Raw genomic sequence first — 18,198 nt, 5'->3', positions numbered from 1 at the left:
GTTCAGATAGTGGCTTTAGGGACCACTGTGTTAAGCTATTTTGGGAAACTCCAAGTGCAGAGAAAGAAGCTGCAAAAAACTTTTTCCTCTGTGATTGAAAAAATGTTGATGAATTAGGCTCCCCTCGATGGTATTTTTAATATTGATGAACTTGGTCTCTTTAGTAATCAGATATCTTCAAGGATCTATATATCAAACAAGGAAGCCTGAGCCCAGGTGTTAAAGGCTACAGAGAACGGACCAACTGTGATGCTGGCTGTGAATGGTAGTGGGGACTTGACCAACACCGTTTTTTTTTTTGTTTTTTTGTTTGTTTTTTGGCGGTACGTGGGGCTCTCACTGTTGTGGCCTCTCCCGTTGTGGAGCACAGGCTCCGGACGCGCAGGCCCAGCGGCCATGGCTCACGGGCCCAGCCGCTCCGCGGCATGTGGGATCCTCCCGGACCAGGGCACGAACCCATGTCCCCTGCATCGGCAGGAGGACTCTCAACCACTGCACCACCAGGGAAGCCCTGACACTGTTTTTATATGAATTGTTTTTGCTTCAGTTAGAGTATCTGTTTATAAAGTTCCATAAGTTTTGAGGGGTCTGCCCAATGCTGTTTTTCATACATAAGCCTTATTATTTTTATTACACACATAATGTGCGAGGTTTTTCAGGAACGTGAATGTTGTGCTAGAGCCAACACACCTATATTGCGATATTTTAAGTGGATTGAAAATTTATGGTTTAAGAATACTCATTTAATGTGCTCTGTAGTATACATTTAGTGTAGTTGAGTGGTGTGGTGGTAATCTGTATTTTTAAACACGGGAATAGTCACAAATCAGTGAAAGGCAAATGAGTCTTTGAAAAATAAGTGTAGAATAGTGTAAATGTTTCTATTATTGATTCATTAGGACGAGGAAAAAGTCGTTAAAGATAACTAATGAAAGCAGTATTTCCTGTTTAATGTCAAAACGTGGCAAAGTCCTTCATTTAATGTTCTTAACTTGGGTCATTGATCTTGCATGAATGTATCCGGGGATACATTTTTCTTCTGCTGTAAACGATCTAACCACTGCTGTAAGAGTATTAAAGCCCACCGTCTGGCTTGTGCTGCGAGACCACGGACCTGTTTTCCACAGTGAGTTCATTTGCGTTACAGACAAGAAGTGTCTCTTGGCCATTAAGTATGTATTCATTGGTTTCACTTGTGAATGCAGAAGTTATCTTTCTCATTAAGCTGCTTGATTCTGTCATGTTGGAGAAAGTTAACTTCAATTTTGAGATAAAAAACAAGTGTGGTCTTTATGTTTGCACATTCTTTTGCAGTGGACATCACTCTTTATCGCAATGGTTATCATGGGGACCTGAATGAGACGTTTTTTGTTGGAGACGTGGATGAGGGAGCTCGGAAACTGGTTCAGACCACGTATGAGTGCCTGATGCAAGCCATTGATGCAGGTCAGGCTCAGTGCTGGGCACCCGCTGGAGCTACTGTGTGGTGTGGGCCTTGAGTGACCTGTCACTATACTGTGCATGCCTAATCCCTCCCAGCTGTGCCTCTACCCTACCTGAGTTAGCTTTGGGTTTGGCAGTAGTAGGTTTAAGGATGATTTGGGAATCCCTTGATGAGGATGGACCGGACTATTGCTTATTCCTTTGACTCTTCTATGATTTATCTTCCTTTTCTCTGGCTGATAAATGAGGAGGAATGCGTGGATACTTTTTTTTTTTTTAACGTCTTTATTGGAATATAATTTCTTTACAATGTTGTGTTAGTTTCTGCTGTAAAACAAGGTGAATCAGCTATACATATACATATATCCCCCTATCTCCTCCCTCTTGCGTCTCCCTCCCACCCTCCCTATCCCACCCCTCTAGGTGGTCACAAAGCACCGAGCTGATCTCCCTGTGCTATGCAGCTGCTTCCCACTAGCTAGTTATTTTACATTTGGTAGTGTATATATGTCAATGCTACTCTCTCACTTCGTCCCAGCTTACCCTTCACCCTCCCCGTGTCCTCAAGTCCATTCTCTATGTCTGCGTCTTTATTCCTGTCCTGCCCCTAGGTTCATCAGAACCATTGTTTTTAGATTCCATATATATATGTGTTAACATACAGTATTTGTTCTTCTCTTTCTGACTTGTGGATAGTTCTTGAGTGCAACTTTTCTCCTACTTTTTAATTATTTTGTGAAAGAATGTGTTAGATTATAAGAGAAAAATGAGTGATCTTCCTTTACATTTGTCTCTCCTTTTTTGTTTTTTAATCTCTCTTCTCCAGAGGTGTCCACTTTTTTTTTTTTTTAAATAAATTTACTGATTTTTGGCTGCGTTGGGTCTTTGTTGCTGCGCGCAGGCTTTCTCTAGCTGCGGCGAGCGGGGGCTACTCTTCGTTGCAGTGCGTGAGCTTCTCATTGTGGTGGCTTCTCTTGTTGCGGAGCACGGGCTCTAGGCACACGGGCTCAGTACTTGTGGCTTGCGGGCTGTAGAGCGCAGGCTCAGTAGTTGTGGCGCACGGGCTTAGTTGTTCTGCGTCATGTGGGATCTTCCCGGACCAGGGCTTGAACCCCTGTCCCCTGCATTGGCAGGTGGATTCTTAACCTCTGCGCCACCAGGGAAGTCCCCAGAGGTGTCCACTTTTAACATTTAGGATTTTTTCTCTACAGTACGTTAATACACACATAGAAACACACATAACTCTATGTATGTGTTTAGTTAGGTTAAACGGAATCATAAGATTTGCGGTATTCTATAATTTGGTACTTTTCAACCAGTAATATCTTAGAGGTCTTTCCATATTAGAATACGTACGTACCTGTATGCATAGATCTCCATTCTTTTAATGGCTGTATATTATATTCCGCAGTATAAAAATTTCTACAGCTATTCCCCTACTGGATTTTGGTGTTTTCCATATATCTTGCTATTGCAGTGAATAATATCTTTGGGTAGAGGTGTATTTCTGTGGGATTTTTCTCACATACAACAGTTCATCCAGGTTTTTTAAAATTTATGCCATATCTTGTGAGGAAAGAGAAGGAGAGTCTTGTTGCAAATGTTAACAGACTATTACAAAGGACAGTTTGAGGGCAAATAACTTTTCAGTTAAAATCCACAGCATTTCAACCTTATTGTTCAGTGTATTATCCACCCCCTACCCCCTGTTAAATAAATCTGATATATCATCAACAATGTATTGGACAGGACAGGGTTCTTAGGCAAAAATATAGGATATGATGCGGTTTTTACTAATTTAATGAAGTCAGAGGAATGAAAAATGAAAGCATGTGATTGTATATCAATATGTGAGATATTCTTTTCCTTATTTTTCACTGTTGATTATACTTAAAAACTTCGATATTCTCTGTGGTATTGTGAGATGAGGACTTTAATATTTAGTTTCTCATTTTGGAAGCTTTAGTTTTAAATCATTTTTAGGATTTCTGTGTTCAATGTTTATGTCCCTTTTGCTTCTCTGTGAGTTGATTGAAATAACCAGACAGCTGGAATGTTGTTTTACAGTGACAGAGGAATAAAAGTTGCTAAGAAACTACAAGAAACCAAAGTCTTCATTAACAGTAGACAGGAAAGAATAGAAGTTGCTTCATTCTCTGGAAAGTGCTATTAACACTTTTGTATGTATCATTCCTGCCTCTTGTTTTCCAATAATTTAGCTGCCCACCCTGGTGCAGAGCACTAGAGAGCTTGACCAGCTATGAAATTAGCCTTCTAGAATAGGGCTTCTCAGTCTACATGCTAATGGCATTTGGAGTCTGGTAATTCTTTGCTGTGGGAGCCTGTCCTGCGTACTGTAGGATGCTTCGCAGCATTCCTGGTCTCTACCCGCTAGAGGCTGTTTGCACCACCACTCCTCGTTGTGACAACCAGGAATGTCTCCACATATTATGAAGTGTACTTCCCTGGGACCAGAATTCCCTCTGGCTTGAGAATTAGGGGAGAAGCCTCCTCTCTCACCCTCCGTCATTGTTGTTGAACAGTTTCTTATGTGTTGTGCACCATGGTTAAAATTTTCCTTTCCTCCCTGCTGACTGGGGCTGATAGGACGGCTTGGATGGAAATGCAAGAAAATCATTATGCAAGTCAGCATGTTCCTCAAAAATCATTAACCTCCCGCCCCCCCCAAAAAAGTCAAGCTGGAACATGTGGTTAAGAGCAAGTAAATGTTATGAAAATGATGCCTTGAGCCGTTCACCTGGAAATTTGATTGATGGGAGAGGATGTGTTGTGCCTGCGCCTCAGGTTGGAGTTGAGAGAGGCACAGTAGGGGACTGTAGGGCGTGGGAGGACCCCCAGAACCGTGGCCGGGTTCCCTAGGAGTCTCCATGCTAGGAGAGCTGTAGCAGCAATAAGAACCTCTTCTTTGGGTTTTTATTTAAACAGTGGTAAAAGTCATAAAAATTAAACGGGGCTGGAAATACACAGTGAGAAGTACCTTTCTACATCCTACTCCTAGGACCTTCTGCAGAGACAACTATGAATAATTTGAGAACCACTTTCATGGGGATAAAGAAGCCCAGGGGAAGTAATTCTTTGAGAAATTGACCAGACTAAAACTGAGGACAAGTCAAGTTCCTTTTTGGACATTCCTTTTTCTCCTGATGCCCTTTCCTCTCTTATCTCTTCTGCTCGCTTTAATGGAAAGCACACTGACCTTAGGGAAGACGAGGAAGAGAAGTGTGTGTTCCATTCTCTTGTTTATTCAGAGAGCAAGCGGTGCCTCTCCCAACCCCTTACTGCTGCACACACCCTCTTCTTCTGCAGCAAAGGAGGAAACCCAGGTGCTGCTGGCTTGGATCTCAGCTTTGCCGTTTCCTGGCAGTATAGCCTCTTTGTGCTTCGGTTTCTCATCTTGAAAGTCTCGGAATGTAGGTGTGTAAAGCCTTCAGAAAGGTTCCTGGCATAGACAGTGATTGCTTAGTAATTATTAGTTTTTCTTTCTCTTTGTCATGAGTCTTCTCTTTTCCTTTCAGTGAAACCTGGTGTTCGATACAGAGAATTGGGAAACATTATTCAGAAGCATGCCCAAGCAAATGGATTTTCAGTTGTTCGAAGCTATTGTGGGCATGGAATCCACAAGCTTTTTCATACGGCCCCCAATGTACCCCACTATGCCAGTAAGTACTGTCCAAAGATTTGGTATTTGCTAACTATTTATTCAACAAATATTCAAACATTTAACAGGACCTACTATTTTGTATTTATTAAAGTAATCTATTAGCTGTTATAAATAGACCCCCCCAAAATGTAAACACAAGGCACATAACAGTCCACAGCATATGTGTTTGGTCACTCTGGGGGGGTGGGGTGGGACAGTTATTCTCTGACCCAGGCTCTTGTCACTTTCAACCTATAGCTTTCAAGATCACTTTGGGGGTTCCCCTCCTATTCGTACAGATATTGGGGACAAGGGGAGAAGCACGGAGGGGTATGCTTGGGAGGTTTTAATGGGCCAGCCTGGACTTGGCATAAGTCACTTACATTTACTGTTCATGGGCAGGAATTCAGCCACATGGCTACACTAACTGCAAGGGAGGTGGGGAAATGTAATCCAGCTGAGTACTCGGGAAGAGAAGGAGACTAGTAATTTTGGTGAACAGCCAGTACTCTCTGCCACATGCATTCTGATTCCTTAAATGAAATTGGTTCAGCTGGGTTTGATTTGAGTTCTCAGTACATGTCAGCTACTGTATTCTTTGTTGGTATAGAGGGGAATTGACAAAGTACCTTTTGTTGGGCTTCCGTGGTGGTGCAGTGGTTGAGAGTCCACCTGCCAGTGCAGGGGACATAGGTTCATGCCCTGGTCTGGGAAGATCCCATATGCCGCGAAGCGGCTGGGCCCGTGAGCCATGGCCGCTGAGCCTGCGCGTCCGGAGACTGTGCTCCGCGGTGGGAGAGGTCACAACAGTGAGAGGCCTGCAAAAAAAAAAAAAAAAAGTACCTTTTCTCAAATTGAGTGCTGTCTGATAGATTAACAAAGGAAGTTTTGGGCGATTAATGTCTTACAGAAACCTTTCTCTTGGAGTGTTAAGACATGCAGGGGTGACTCTGTTATTTAGTGCTAGAAAGGAAAGCCGTCCACAATAAGTGACCTAAGAAGGAATTTAACAAATATGTAGGAGCCACTGCTATGTAGACACTTTCATGTACCTCCTTGTGCTTACGTTTTTCCTCATATGCACAATAGCAGGGAATGGTACCTACCCTAGAACTGTTACTAGGATTAAGTGAGATAATGCATGTTAACTTTTAGAGTGATGGTGGCGATGATATACATTATCTCATTTGATCATCACAACTCTATGAATAATTTCTTAGCCCTATTTTATTTTATTTTATTTGGCGGTGCGCGGGCCTCTCACTGTTGTGGCCTCTCCCGTTGCGGAGCACAGGCTCCGGACGCGCAGGCTCAGCGGCCATGGCTCACGGGCCCAGCCGCTCCGCGGCATGTGAGATCTTCCCGGACCAGGGCACGAACCTGCGTCCCCTGCATCGGCAGGCGGACCCTCAACCACTGCGCCACCAGGGAAGCCCTCTTAGCCCTGTTTTTAAAAAGCAGATTCTGTGTTTAGGGAAGTGATGTATTTATTCAAGTCCACACAAACTAGTAAATAAATGTCAGGTGTAGGATTGGTACCTAGGTTCTGTCTGGCTTTCTAGAGTCAGTCTTTCCCGTGCTGCCTAGGAAGGACTGAAGCAGTTTGGCGCTGGGTCTTGTGGGAGAAATATAGATTGAGATTTTGCTTTGCTGGAGAGATGAGGAAGGGCATTCCAGGTGGTGGGGAAGCATGAATAGGTGCTTCAAGTTGAGACTGAACAGAGACAAGGTAAGCTTGGGCTGAGAATTATGTGCTAGGGACTAGAAATAGGCAGTGCCAGATCGAGGATATTTGACTTCCTTTTAGGGATCTGTAGAACATTTTTTGGCAGAAGAATGGCAAGGTGAAATTGCCATTTGGGGAAGAAAAGTTAGCAGTGGTGTCTAGAATGTATTGCCGGTGTGAGTTAGCCAGGCTCGTCAGCCTGATGCACAGTTGTCGTAATCCAGATGTGAGGTGGTAAAATCTAAGACGTCAGTAGTTGTGAAGAGAAAGGGAAATGAGTGAGAAACGTCTCAACAGGAGAAGCTAGAGAAGTCACTTAAGGCACAGCATTTGACATAAATCAATAAGCATTTATCAGCAGACCACATAGTCCTTTTTATTTCAGCTGGAATTGTGCTTGAAATAAAAGCCAGCAATAGAAAATAGGTAGCCAACTTCATTCCTTCCTGGTAAGCCCTGTGATCACCTGATGTGCATTGCCTTTAACAGAATGGAAGTAGCTATTCTGATGACACTGGCGTGTGCCACACGTGTACGTGTGTGTGTTTTGTGTGTGGAGCAAGAGTGTGCAAGGGAGGGAATGCAAAAAGCACCCTTACTTGCAGAGGTAACAAACTTAGGTTTAGGTATGGACTAGATAGAGACTTTTTGTCTATCTGTCTATGTCTATTAATTTTTATTGGAGTAGAGTTGATTTACATTGTTGTGTTCCTGCTGTACAGCAAAGTGAATCAGCTATACACATACCTGTACCCACTGTTGTTCAGATCCTTTTCCCATGTAGCGCTCCCTGTGCTCTTCGGTAGAGGCCCTTAGGAGTTACCGACTTTATATCAATACACAGTAGTGTGCATGTGTCACAAAGAGAGATTATTTTTGAAGGAAATAGAATTTATAGGAGACGGAGATACAGGTCAGTGATGATGGTGTCAGCAAAATACCATACCACCCATACACAAGAGATGGCGCTTGAGTTTCATGTTAAACTCTTTAATTAGAAATAAAAATTCTGAAAAAAGAAACGAGGACCCAGGTATACTTCATTTCATCCAACTGATATGTTTTTGAAAAGTCAAGTGTTAATCGGGTTTAGATAAAACAAAATATGTGTGGTCCCTTTAGGGACGTGTTAAAGGAAGCTGCTGAGAGAGTCTCTGTACTGCAGAGGCCTTTTGAGATGTAAACGATCCCTGCTTTGGCTTGTAACTTCATATTCCTAAGCACCTGAGCACGGAACCAGGAAATTGTTGTGTAACTTCCCTCCACCTCCTTCCATGTAAGAGAAGTCCTTGTTAGATGAGAGTTTAGTGTGCTTCTTTGTCATTATGGTTCGGAAGTAAAGGTGATACTACCCTATCTTTAGAATATATATATCACAACAATTCTGGGAGGCAGACGGTAGAGCAGGTACACACTTTTGGAAAAGCACTCAGCAGTAGTACCTGCTATAGTGTAGTCGCTAGACGATGTATGTTTGTTTGAGTGAGCCTTGTTGAGAAGCTGAAACCATGAGTCAGGGTTAGCTGGGAGTTGTAACTTCTGCAACAATGAATCAATGGCAGAAACAGGAGTGGAACTTGGATTCTCTGTATTGCGCTGTCCAGTGTATATGAGGCACATATGTAATATTAAGATTTCTAGTGGTCATATTGAAAAAGTAAAAAGAGACAGATGGAGTTAATTTTATATTTTATTTAATCCATTACATTAGAAATATTAGCATTTCAACATTTAATCAATGTAAAAAAAATTGCGATATATTACATGCTTTTTTTGTCTTTGAAATCGGCATATTTTTACATGTACATTCTGACTTGCCATTTTTCAAGTGCCTAGCTTCATGCACCCAGTTGCTGCCTTACTGGACAGCACAGCTATCAATTCCTTTATCCTTTTTTCTTTCCATGACACCACACTGACTCTCTTTGACATTTTCTGTTTGATATCCCCAAGGGAATATGACCAAGTCTATATATGTAGTAAATTGCATGTCATTTGGAGAGAAAGTTCATGAAATTAGAAATAAAAAGATTATTTTTGCCCCTCAGAGTTTTATAATAATTTAGAAACTCCTGATTTGGAATCTGTAGAATAAGTGTATTTTGGCAATACCTAAGATAGCGGAAAGCAGCGTGATAGCTATTAACAAGGAAGGCGTGCAGGAGTGTAAACGTGCGGGTGAGAGGTTAGACCATACCTAGGCAGAGCAGCTTGAGCAGACACATGGGTTGCCATCCAGAAGAACCGCAGCCTTACGCAGAAAACCCCTGAAAGCCGGTGCTTTCGCCACCTGGTGGTCAGGCAGCGCAAGTGCAGTCACCTGTTTACCGATGCTCTTATCAGTTTTTGGTTTTTATTGACAGTTTGAACTTTAAACTGATTCTCCATTTTCGTCTGAGATTGTCTAAAAAGGCCTATCCCTGTTTAAAATTTTTGGCCTTCTTGGGGAGATGGCACGCCTGGGCACTGATAGTTGAGTTTCTCACAATGATCCTGAAAAATACTTTTGTATTGGTGAACTTGGACAAAAAGTCTTTGGAGGGAGAAATGGAATTTTTGTTTCCAATAGAAAGGAATAATCGTGTCAGCATTAAAGAAAAGTAGGTTAGTGTGCGGGGCTTTGTCCCCCTCCGAAGATAAGACAATTTACAAAACTTTTTAAAAATGGTGCAGTTGTTTCTCTGGGCTGTGCCCCCATCTCCACCCGCATCCACACCCCCTACACGCACCCAAGAGGTAGGAGGCTTCTGGTGGAATTCGAAATGTCTTCTTCTTTAAAGCGTCATACCTCCATGAGTGTGGCGCTTTGCTGGGTTGCATGGTTGCAATTCTAACCCTGCTATAACAAAAATGGGGGCACTTTCCCTTTTATAGAAGTGATAACCACATGTGAGATCCAGCCTAGGGCATCTCTGTATTTTCCTAGAGAAGACGTAAACAAAATGACATATGCCTAGGACAGTATCTGCCCCAGAGTAGGCGGTTTTCAGTAAAATCCCTGTTTGTTGAATGATCTGCTTTAAGCAAGGGGAATCAGGAGAGGAGAAAGTCATTAATTTAAGAATCACTCATGAGAATATAAGTTGTGTACTTTTCCCAGGGAGCTGCTTAACGATATGCTGTAGGTTTTTGCTGTGTTCTGAGATTTTTTTCTTTAATTTCAGAAAATAAAGCAGTTGGAGTGATGAAGGCCGGCCACGTATTTACAATTGAGCCAATGATTTGTGAAGGTGAGAAAAAAGGGATGCTGTAACATTCTTTCATTGAAGTTTTATTTACTTTCGGTTACTCGTGATCAGATTAGTAGTCTGCTCTACTTTCTTTTTGCTTCATTTCCACTCCCCATCCTATCTCTAACTTGATTCAGTATCATGTTAGAGAACTGAAAATTGTAAGGGTTGGCAAGAAAGCAATACCTTCTCCACAGTAATTTGCCTGCTGTCAGTAGATGCTGAAGTACTTGAATCTTGGTCCCTTTTCATAAAGATCCTGTCAAAGGGTGCATTGTAATAATTAGGTGCCTCCATCAAACCTGTGTAGAAATTGTTTCTTGTCTTGATGGGGGTGAGGAAGAGGAGGAAAAAAGAAGTTAGAGCTATTTGGTTTCTTTTTTTTGTCTTTTTGTTTTTTTAATTAATTAATTTTTATTTATTTATTTTTTGGCTGCATTGGGCCTTCGTTGCGGTGAGTGGGCTTCTCGTTGTGGTGGCTTCTCTTGTTGCAGAGCACGGGCTCTAGGCACGCAGGCTCAGTAGTTGTGGCTCACGGGCTCTAGAGCACAGGCTCAGTAGTTGTGGTGCACGGGTTTAGTTGTTCCGCGGCATGTGGGATCTTCCTGGACCAGGGCTCAAACCTGTGTCCCCTGCATTGGCGGGCAGATTCTTAACCACTGCGCCACCAGGGAAGTCCGAGCTATTCGTTTTGCGGCAGAGTTATATAATTTAATTCTCCACAACTTATGAGGTAGGTGCTATCCCCATTATACAGGAGAGGAAACTGATTTTTGAAGAGGTTAAGTAACTTGCCCAAAGTCACTTAGCTAGTTATGTGGCAGAATTTGTGGGACTCTAAACTCATGAGCCATTCTGCCGCTTGAGGGTCTGCACTCATATCGTCAGGTGGTGTCATACAACTACTGTGGAAAAAGCACAGCATAGACACGCTTAGCGCTGGCAGTTCTATGTCCTCGCTGTTGTTGGTCACTGTGACAGGCACATGGCAGTGATGGTTGGTGTCACGATTGGAGCCCCCCACTGAGGCTGTCAGTAATAACTGGGGCCTCCTTCATGAGGCCTTCACCTTTGCTTTCTGTCAGTTCTTCGCTGGGATTGGGGGATGCAGAGTGGGGCAACAGTAGTAGGGCTCTTGTGTCCTGGTCCCTGTGTTAAAGGATGCGTCCCCTTGGGATCCTTCCAGTCTTTTTTATAACCTAATCTTCGGAGTGATATCCCATCACTTCTATCAGATTTTCTTCCTTAGAAGTGAGTCACTAAATCCAGCCCACACTCAAGGGGAGAGGAGCATTGGAGGTTGTTTTAGAGGCTGCCTTCTTAACCTGGTCCTTTGTTCCCTTTTCTGTAAAATGGAAGTTACAATCTTTATCCTGCTGAATCCCCAGGGCTGCTGTAAGAATTAAGTGAGATGATTTGTATTAACGCAAAGTACCTTTAAAGGGCTGTACAAATGTAAGGTATTGTTTTGTCATTCCCTGGAATAAGAATAATGATCATATGTAACCAATTGCAAGAGCATTGAGTATATTAGCAGAGAAAGGCAAGACAGTGAGAGGAAAGTGTCATTTTGGTTACATACCTATTTCCATTAACTGGCACTTAGCTGGTGAGACATGAAGTGGTATTTCCGGGAGTAAGCAAATAACACAGTGTTGAGCTGGTTCAGACAATCGTCAGATTATAACAAATATACCTCAGTGTAACTCAGCTAGGTTAAATCCCAGCTTCTTAGTGGAAGGTCTCTAATCCAAAGAAGAATTTGAATTTCCTTAGAATAGTAGTCTAATATATTTAACTTGACATTAGTAAAGGATCTGTTTTAGCAGATGACAATAAAATTAAAGATGTATTTATGTCGGGCTTCCCTGGTGGTGCAGTGGTTGAGAATCCGCCTGCCAATGCAGGGGGCATGGGTTTGAGCCCTGCTCTGGGAAGATCCCACATGCTGTGGAGCAACTAAGCCCGTGCACCACAACTACTGAGCCCGCGCGCTGCATCTACTGAAGCCCGTGTGCTCTAGAGCCCATGCTTCGCAACAAGAGAAGCCACTGCAATGAGAAGCCTGCGCACCACAACGAAGAGTAGCCCCCGCTCGCCGCAACTAGAGAAAGCCCGCGCACAGCAACGAAGACCCAACGCAGCCCCAAAATAAATAAATAAATAAATTTATTAAAAAACCCCGATGTATTATGTCTTAAATCCGTTTGTGAAAAGATCATTCATTACATTGAGAAATATCTGTTTACTCATCTTTAGATGGTTGACAAAGCATGAGTTGACTTTCTTTAAGCTACCTCATATTTCCTTTTTAGACTGGGGTTTAATATTGCAAAAGTAGGTAACTTCACTGCACACTTTGTACTCTGGGATGTGTCTGAGGCAGTAAGACCTAATCTTTGGTAAAGATTACTCAAAATGGGAATTCCCTGGCGGTCCAGTGGTTAGGACTCGGCGCTTTCACTGCCGTGGGCCTGGGTTCCATCCCTGGTCAGTGAACTAAGGTCCTACAAGCTGCGAAGTGTGGGCCCCCCACCCCCAAGGCAAAAAAGATTACTCAGAATGAAGAATATTGATTTTTTTTTTTTACATCTAATTTGGAGATAAGAAAGTCTCTAAACACATTTTTATAGTAGTATCTGGAATTGCAGAACTTTGTCATTCCACTGTTGCCTCTCCTCCCCTGCCCCACTCCTCCCCCCATTCTCTTTTTCCTGTGTTGTCTCCCAGCTCTTTTCATTGTCCCTTCGTTTCCTTTCTAACCCTCTCTCTAACCCATTCTCCCTCATCATAATTTTTTTTTTTTTTTGGCCACACTGCACAGCTTGCAGGATCTCAGTTTCTCGACCAGGGACTGAACCTGGGCCACAGCAGTGAAAGCCTGGAATCCTAACCACCAGGCCACCAGGGAACTCCCAATAATTTTAAAATTTTCTCACCAGTCTCTCTTTTTTTCTGCCCTCTTTCTGGTTACAGGGGTGTGGCCTATAAAAATTTCAGAGTATAATCTGTTCTCACCATCTTTGTGCCTGCCATTTAAAAATTGTATCAGGAATTAAATGCTATGATAAAAGTATAAGAAGTTACTCTATTTCCTTCACAATATACATCGGCTATAGTTCAGTCAGTTTCCAAAGTTATACCAAGAGAGAGCTAAATTCATTAATTCAGTTTCTTACTTGTAGTTCTGTGATGAGTGGTTATCAGTTATGTTTCTGAAAATGAAACTGAGTGCCTTTATTTTGGAAATACCAACTTGATTTAATATTTGCGAAGTATACAAAATGTGAAGTTTTAAAATTTAAACACTGTTCTTACTTTGTTGGACTAAAGACCAAAATGAAATAGAAAAGGCTTTAGCTTAAACAGCTGAAGTGTAAATAGGAATCTTAATAGTGAATTTTAAAATTAGTTTTCTGAGATATCCAAGGATATAGGAGTACAGGCCAGTACACTTGCCTAGAGAGTTTATTAAGAAAACAAGCTGAGTGATAGAATTAAGAACTGGTGTTTGTTTGTTTAAGGCGGATGGCAGGATGAAACCTGGCCGGATGGCTGGACAGCAGTGACGAGAGATGGGAAACGGTCTGCCCAGTTCGAGCACACCCTGCTGGTCACGGACACTGGCTGCGAAATCCTAACCCGGCGACTCGATAGCGCGCGGCCTCACTTCATGTCCCAATTTTAATTTCTCCCGAGATGGCACATCTCAGTGATACCTTCTGGCTGTACTCGGCATTTTATTGAGAGTACAGGATGGAAGAGGACATTTTTTATAACTTGTTTTGTTTCGACTATAGATAAGGAAGGACTACAGCATTTGATGTGTGTCCTCAAGAACTTGTCTTGGGTCTGAAAAAGCCAAGAAGAATAAAGGAAGCTTTCTCAACTCCTTTCAATGCTCCCCTCTCCCCACACAAAAAAATCTCTGCACCCCTATTTTCTCATTTGCCCTTTGAGCACTTTTACTTAAACCTGCTTCTAGTTGCTTTTATCACTGCCACAACCGGGCCTTCAGAGCCACCTGCTTTCGAGGTGAATGTTGGAGATGAGAATCCCTGAAACTTTAGCAACATATTTTGCTCCCGATTTTTTTTTTAATTATATATGTATGGAAATATATACGTATACATTTTAAATTCCATATATGTAATTACCAAACACTATGTGACCTGGGGTTTGTGTTGATTCTGACAGGGTTCTATGCTGTCGTAAATGGACCCATCATTTGCAGTGATTTAATTCCCAGCTGGGAATTGGCCTCCCTCCTCCCCTGCTAATTTACCCTCGTAATTGTGTGTAAGGAAGCACTCGGTCAGTGAGACTTTCCAGTGTGGACTCTGTGTGCGTGAATGGCTATGGCAAAATTCACTTTGGAAAAAGATGATCAGGTTTTAAAAAATCTAGTTTATGGCAAAAATAGCCACGCACCAAGCGGAAGCTGGCTGTTGCAGAGAATGGGATTTTTGTAATACGTTGCTATTTCAGACCTCTGTTTGGTCATAATGGTAGGAAAAACGCTCCCTTCTCTCTTATTTCAAAGGCATACCTTGGAGATATTCAGAGAAGGGTGGAGGCTGCACTGTGGAGGTTGATGGGGAAAGACAGTTCTGAAATCTCTCCAGCAGTGAGCAGAGTCTGGAAATTCTAATGTTTAATAAACCTGGTGGGGATGAGAAAGGAACTTCTTTGAAATTGGACTGTTGCCTTGCAGGGATGCAGCTGTCCTTGGTGTGCTACCACAATTCTCCTTTACATAGTTGGGAACCTCATTAGAAATGACCTCAGCTGCCCAACATCTGTGTTTCTTTCAGTAGTTCAGTCCAAATGGGAGTGCATCCAGTGAAGACATATCAGATCAAGGTCATTGTCATTAGAGAGTACTTGATTACTAGGTATCTGGTAAGTTTATTCTAAGATAATTCGATACCACTGACATGTTACATTTGTATGAGAACATCTTTCCCAGAGTGCCTCAGACCTTTATTGCTTTAAAGGAATTATAATGTTTTCATTACTTTTATTATTTTAATGATTTAGTAAAGTGGCTGAATCTGGTATGTGTGTGAAGTTTTTTATCAAACTGTAATATTTGTGAATGGAATGCCTTGCAATATGAATGTTAATATAATGTGTAAAGGGAGATTAAAAAGTTTGAATGACTACCCCACCACGTAGTTGTTAACTTTGCTGTATTTGTTGGGGATTTCAGAAGGAAGTGGTGGGAATGGGGAGGCTAATATCATAATCTAAAATAAAATTTGAGTAAAAATACTTTTTTAAGTTGAATGTCTATATACAAATCCCAGTACTGTGTTTAGTTCAGCAGTCTACCAGCAGTATTTGAAATGCAACCATATTTCTGAGATAGTTTAAGGTGGAGATTGCTGCATATGTGAGGCAGCATTTTATGTACTGATAGTGGAATTAACAGTGTGGGCTTACTCAGTGTCTACTATTAGAAAATAAGCTCAAAGAAAAAAAGTCTTGGTGGGTAGTTTTTTGTTGTTGCTGTTAAAAGATAACCACCACACTGGTGATGATGCTTTTCTCAGTTTGGGAGATTTTAAAACAGTATGTCCTCTAGTCTAATTGTATATGTCTGATTACAAATGTTTGTTTAGTAGGTTTAGATGAGAAAACATCTAGGGTAGTTTCATCATTCTGCCAACTTCTCAAAAATGTCAGTGTGTTAACTTTTTATTTTTTGTATTAACTTTAAAATAATCCTTTTTTTCCCCTGACAGTCCTTCATCCCCCTTGGAATTATAATTTAGAAGGGAAAGGTGTTTGCCTTTTATTTTCATTTTATGTCTTTTGCTGGTAAAATGTATAAAGGTACATTAGAACCCGTTCACCAACACCTTTATATTACTTGCCATCCACATGTCTAAATTAACAGGAAGAGGGTGTTTAGGAATTTGCCATCTTAGCTTGATTCCTCAGTTTGTCCTGTCACCACTTCTGGCTTTTCATTGAGTTTGGTTAAATTTGAGAGTGGGATGCTCCAGTTTGCTAAAGCCCCCAAATGCACCCTCCTGGTATCTGTAAGCTATTTCTGTCCTACCCACCCACCCCCCGTTTTTTCTTTTTTTTACTTCCAGCTTTTAATTTTGAAAATTTCAAATTTACAGAAAAGTTGATGGTACAGTGAAATAACCATATATCCTTTCCCTGTATTCAGCAATTGTTATTGCATCACATCTCTCTACATAAAAAGCATTTTTCTTTTGAGAGAAATGGCATTGTCGTACTTCACCTGCTACTGTTGCAGTGTGTCTCTCTTAAAACATAAGGACATTTCCTACACAATCATAATACTCTTGTCACACCCAAGGAATTGATTATTCATAGAGTTATCTGATGTATAGTACACATTCAAACCTGAGGCTCAGTTTCCCCCCAAGTGTACTTCAAAGCGTTTGTCTTGTTTAAAATGCAGAATCCAAACCCATGGCATTTGGTTGTCATCTGTAGGTTTTTTTAAACTCTAGAACAATCCTTCCACCTTTTTTTATCTTTTATGAAACTGACTTGAAAAAGCAGGCCAGTTAGCTTGTAGAATTCTGTGCTTCCCTGATTGTTCCTCATGAGTAGGTTCAGGATAAATGTTTTGGCAGAAGACTCCATAGATGGCATGTGGTGTGTCCCATTCATCGCATCGCATCACATCACATCACATCACAAGGCACATACTGTTATTGTCACATTATTGCCAATATATGTTTGCTCACTAGGTTTCTTTCAGATTTTCTATTTTAAGATCCCTTTCTTAAGCAAATAATTTGGGAGGAGATACTTGGAGACCATTTGGATATCCTGTTCACTTAATGATTTTAGCATTCATTAATAATCCTTGCCGGAATCCATTATTTTGTTACATTGGTGGCTGCAAATAGGGACTTTCTAAATCTAGCATTCTGTCTGCATTTATTGGCTGGCATTCTTTTACTAAAGAAGCACTTTTTTGAGTATCAGTGTGGGCTCGTTGTTTTTAAAAATTCAATTAGTTACTCTAAATGGTCTGTATTTGGCCAGTGGAAGCACCTTTAAGCTTATTTATGGGTCATTTTGATCTGTGTCTATTAGTCTTTGAGCACCTTCTTGCTTTTTGCCATATCAAGATGTTCTAGATTTATCATACACTTTTCCTGCCCCAGCCTGGGAATTGGCTTCTTCTCCAAGGAGCCCTAGTTTCTTTTCATGGGGAATGGTATTTGGAAATCAAGATCTGGGTGCTGCTGGGGTGTCATTGCTCCTAGGGCCGTTCAGGGAACAGAGCCAGCAAATGCATTTTTCATAAATCATGAATTCATTCTGATACTTTGATTTCAAATTTAACACTAATCTTCCTCACCCTTCCCTGTTCCATATTTGTATCTTCCTTATCCCATGGTGAGAACTTTGGTTCTGAACAACATTAATATTTACTTATTTGCTTGATTCTACATGACATGTAAAATTATTTTAGAATTACTATACCAAAATCACTACCAAAAATTTAAGTGTAAAAGCTGTGATTGTTCTTATTCTTGGAACATATTTCACTAAGGGGGTACAGAGTATTGGTTTAAAAGCTATTTGAAGTAATTAATTTTGATCCTGCAGTATTCTAAATTTCATAAACCATGAAGTTACTTTTCAACAGTAAATGCAGTGAATCTTGGGGGCAAAGCATGCTATACAGGTGGGGAAGATTTCTTTAGCGGTCTGGGAGTTAGAAATACTGGAATCAATTGAGATAGTGTGATATGATTCTGTCTACATTTGATGGTGTGTGGCTTCTACCAAGTTCTCTAGCTACCAGAGGAGCAAATTATACCACTTGTAATGTGGATGTATGGCCTGTTTTCAGTATAGAGTAGGAAAAAACATCTGGACATTGTTTTAGGAACAGATTGTTTCACAACGTAGGCTGCATTGTGCTGATATTCTAAAAGTTATTAATGTGTTTTGCTTCATTTAAAAAATGAACATCAAAAGGAAGGCAGCACAGGTTCCATGCATCGAAATTCTGTGGTCCCACTGTGTTTGAACTCACAAGCAGCCTTTGGTGGCAGCCTCCTTCCTTACCTCTTTTTCCTTTTGCTGCTAAGTATGAAAAAGAAAAACAGTGGTTTGCATTTGGTTATTTTGCA

General features: G+C 41.3%; 1 protein-coding gene across 2 annotated transcripts in view; it reads left to right on the top strand.

The window, feature by feature from the left end:
• Positions 1-15,233, top strand: part of METAP1 (methionyl aminopeptidase 1) — a 68,014-nt gene extending 52,781 nt beyond the window's left edge. Inside the window, exons 8-11 of one of the 2 annotated variants that reach the window (XM_022582401.3) lie at positions 1,315-1,446; positions 4,980-5,123; positions 9,995-10,060; positions 13,585-15,233. In XM_022582401.3, coding sequence (XP_022438109.1) covers positions 1,315-1,446; positions 4,980-5,123; positions 9,995-10,060; positions 13,585-13,748 — 506 coding nt within the window. In that variant the 3' untranslated portion in view covers positions 13,749-15,233. Of the gene's footprint in view, positions 1-1,314; positions 1,447-4,979; positions 5,124-9,994; positions 10,061-11,940; positions 13,510-13,584 lie in introns of those variants that run through there. The other variant, XM_089911320.1, reaches the window with a different exon arrangement.
• Positions 15,234-18,198: the final 2,965 nt, after the last annotated feature.

Source organism: Delphinapterus leucas, chromosome 5, assembly GCF_059928025.1.
Source record: "Delphinapterus leucas isolate spDelLeu-1000000601 "Yukka" chromosome 5, BTC_Dleu_Yukka2, whole genome shotgun sequence".
In the NCBI taxonomy this organism is placed as follows: Eukaryota; Metazoa; Chordata; class Mammalia; order Artiodactyla; family Monodontidae; genus Delphinapterus; species Delphinapterus leucas.
This window is presented reverse-complemented; position numbering and strand designations above follow the sequence as displayed.